Genomic DNA, 1,398 nt, shown 5'->3' with positions numbered 1-1,398 from the left:
AAACGTAAGCAAATAACGCTAACAAAAAGATTGGGATCAGGAGCTTTTGGAGAAGTTTTTGAAGGAAATGTCAAAGATATAATAAATGAAAAAGTTGAATATTGTGTTGCGTTGAAATCATTAAATGGATGTACCAGTCAATATGTGCTAGAAGAATTTTTAAAAGAAGCAAAAATAATGAATAATTTAAAACATAAAAATATTTTGAGAGTTTTTGGAGTATGTTTAGATAATGAACCTAATTTTATTATTATGGAACTTATGAAAGAAGGTGATTTATTGAGTTATTTAAGAAAAACCAGACCAACCCAAGTAAGATTAATATAATAATTATTATTATCAAAAATAAACAAAAATTAAAATCACATGTATTCATTATATTTATGCAGATATTGAATCGTATGGACTATATGAGAATGTGTATCGATGTAGCCGAAGGATGCTCATACCTTAAAAATATGCACCTTGTACACCGAGATCTTGCAGCACGTAATTGCCTGGTATCGTCTTCCGACCCTAAAGAGCAAGTTATAAAAATTGGTGATTTTGGATTGGCAAGAAAAATGTATGCACATTATTACCGAAAAGAAGGAGAAGCTTTACTGCCTGTTCGGTACTATAAATATCTGAAGTATATTTTGTGGAGGTATCTATATTTTATTTTTATCTTAGGTGGATGTCACCAGAATCACTGGTGGATGGTGTCTATACCAGTCAATCCGACGTTTGGGCCTTTGGTGTCTTGTTATGGGAAATTATGTCCCAAGGTCATCAACCTTATCCAGGACTATCTAATATAAATGCCATGTATTATGTTCAACATGGCGGAAGGCTTGAAAAACCAATAAATTGTCCAAAAACTTTGTAAATATACAATAACAATAAATTAGTAGATTTAAGTAATGATTTATTTTTTAATTAAAATTTTTTTGTTTTATTTCAGATATAATTTGATGAAAAAATGTTGGCATGTCCAGCCAGAAAAAAGGCCTACATTTGAATTTTGTTTAAAATTCTTAAAATCATATTATATGGTTTTAGAATACATTAATAAGAGAGATACAGAACTACAGATTATTCCTGAATATTTAAATTTATAATATTACTATCAATGTTACAACACAAATTCAACCAAAGAAATGTTAAATTTTTTTTTATATATATTGTAAAAGGGTTACAATTATTATAACTATTGATTAGATAATTAAACATTTTGTCAAATATGAATCATATATCCAATTCCTATCTATAGCACACTAGCTAAAGGGATTTAATTAATTAGTTTTAACTACAGTTATAGACTTGTAAATACCAATATGTAATTCATCCATTAGTGATCCACACGACACCTACTGTATAGCAGAGCTGTCCCCACTTGCCAACCTTTTTTTACAAACA

The 1,398-nt window shown here is 28.8% G+C and overlaps 2 protein-coding genes across 2 annotated transcripts in view; one reads left to right on the top strand and one right to left on the bottom strand.

Moving 5' to 3' along the window:
- Nucleotides 1–1,398, bottom strand: part of LOC115034214 — an 8,529-nt gene that overhangs the window by 6,926 nt on the left and 205 nt on the right. The gene's annotated exons all lie outside the window — the stretch shown is intronic.
- On the top strand, nucleotides 7–1,157 carry LOC100569120 (proto-oncogene tyrosine-protein kinase ROS). Its single transcript, XM_003244435.4, has 4 exons — nucleotides 7–312; nucleotides 390–613; nucleotides 673–864; nucleotides 944–1,157. Exons 1-4 carry the CDS (start codon nucleotides 178–180, stop codon nucleotides 1,098–1,100), a joined length of 708 nt encoding a protein of 235 aa, XP_003244483.1. The 5' UTR covers nucleotides 7–177; the 3' UTR covers nucleotides 1,101–1,157.

This window comes from Acyrthosiphon pisum, chromosome A2 (genome assembly GCF_005508785.2).
Source record: "Acyrthosiphon pisum isolate AL4f chromosome A2, pea_aphid_22Mar2018_4r6ur, whole genome shotgun sequence".
In the NCBI taxonomy this organism is placed as follows: Eukaryota; Metazoa; Arthropoda; class Insecta; order Hemiptera; family Aphididae; genus Acyrthosiphon; species Acyrthosiphon pisum.
The sequence above is the reverse complement of the archived record's forward strand: the minus strand, read 5'-3'. Positions and strand labels throughout refer to the sequence as shown.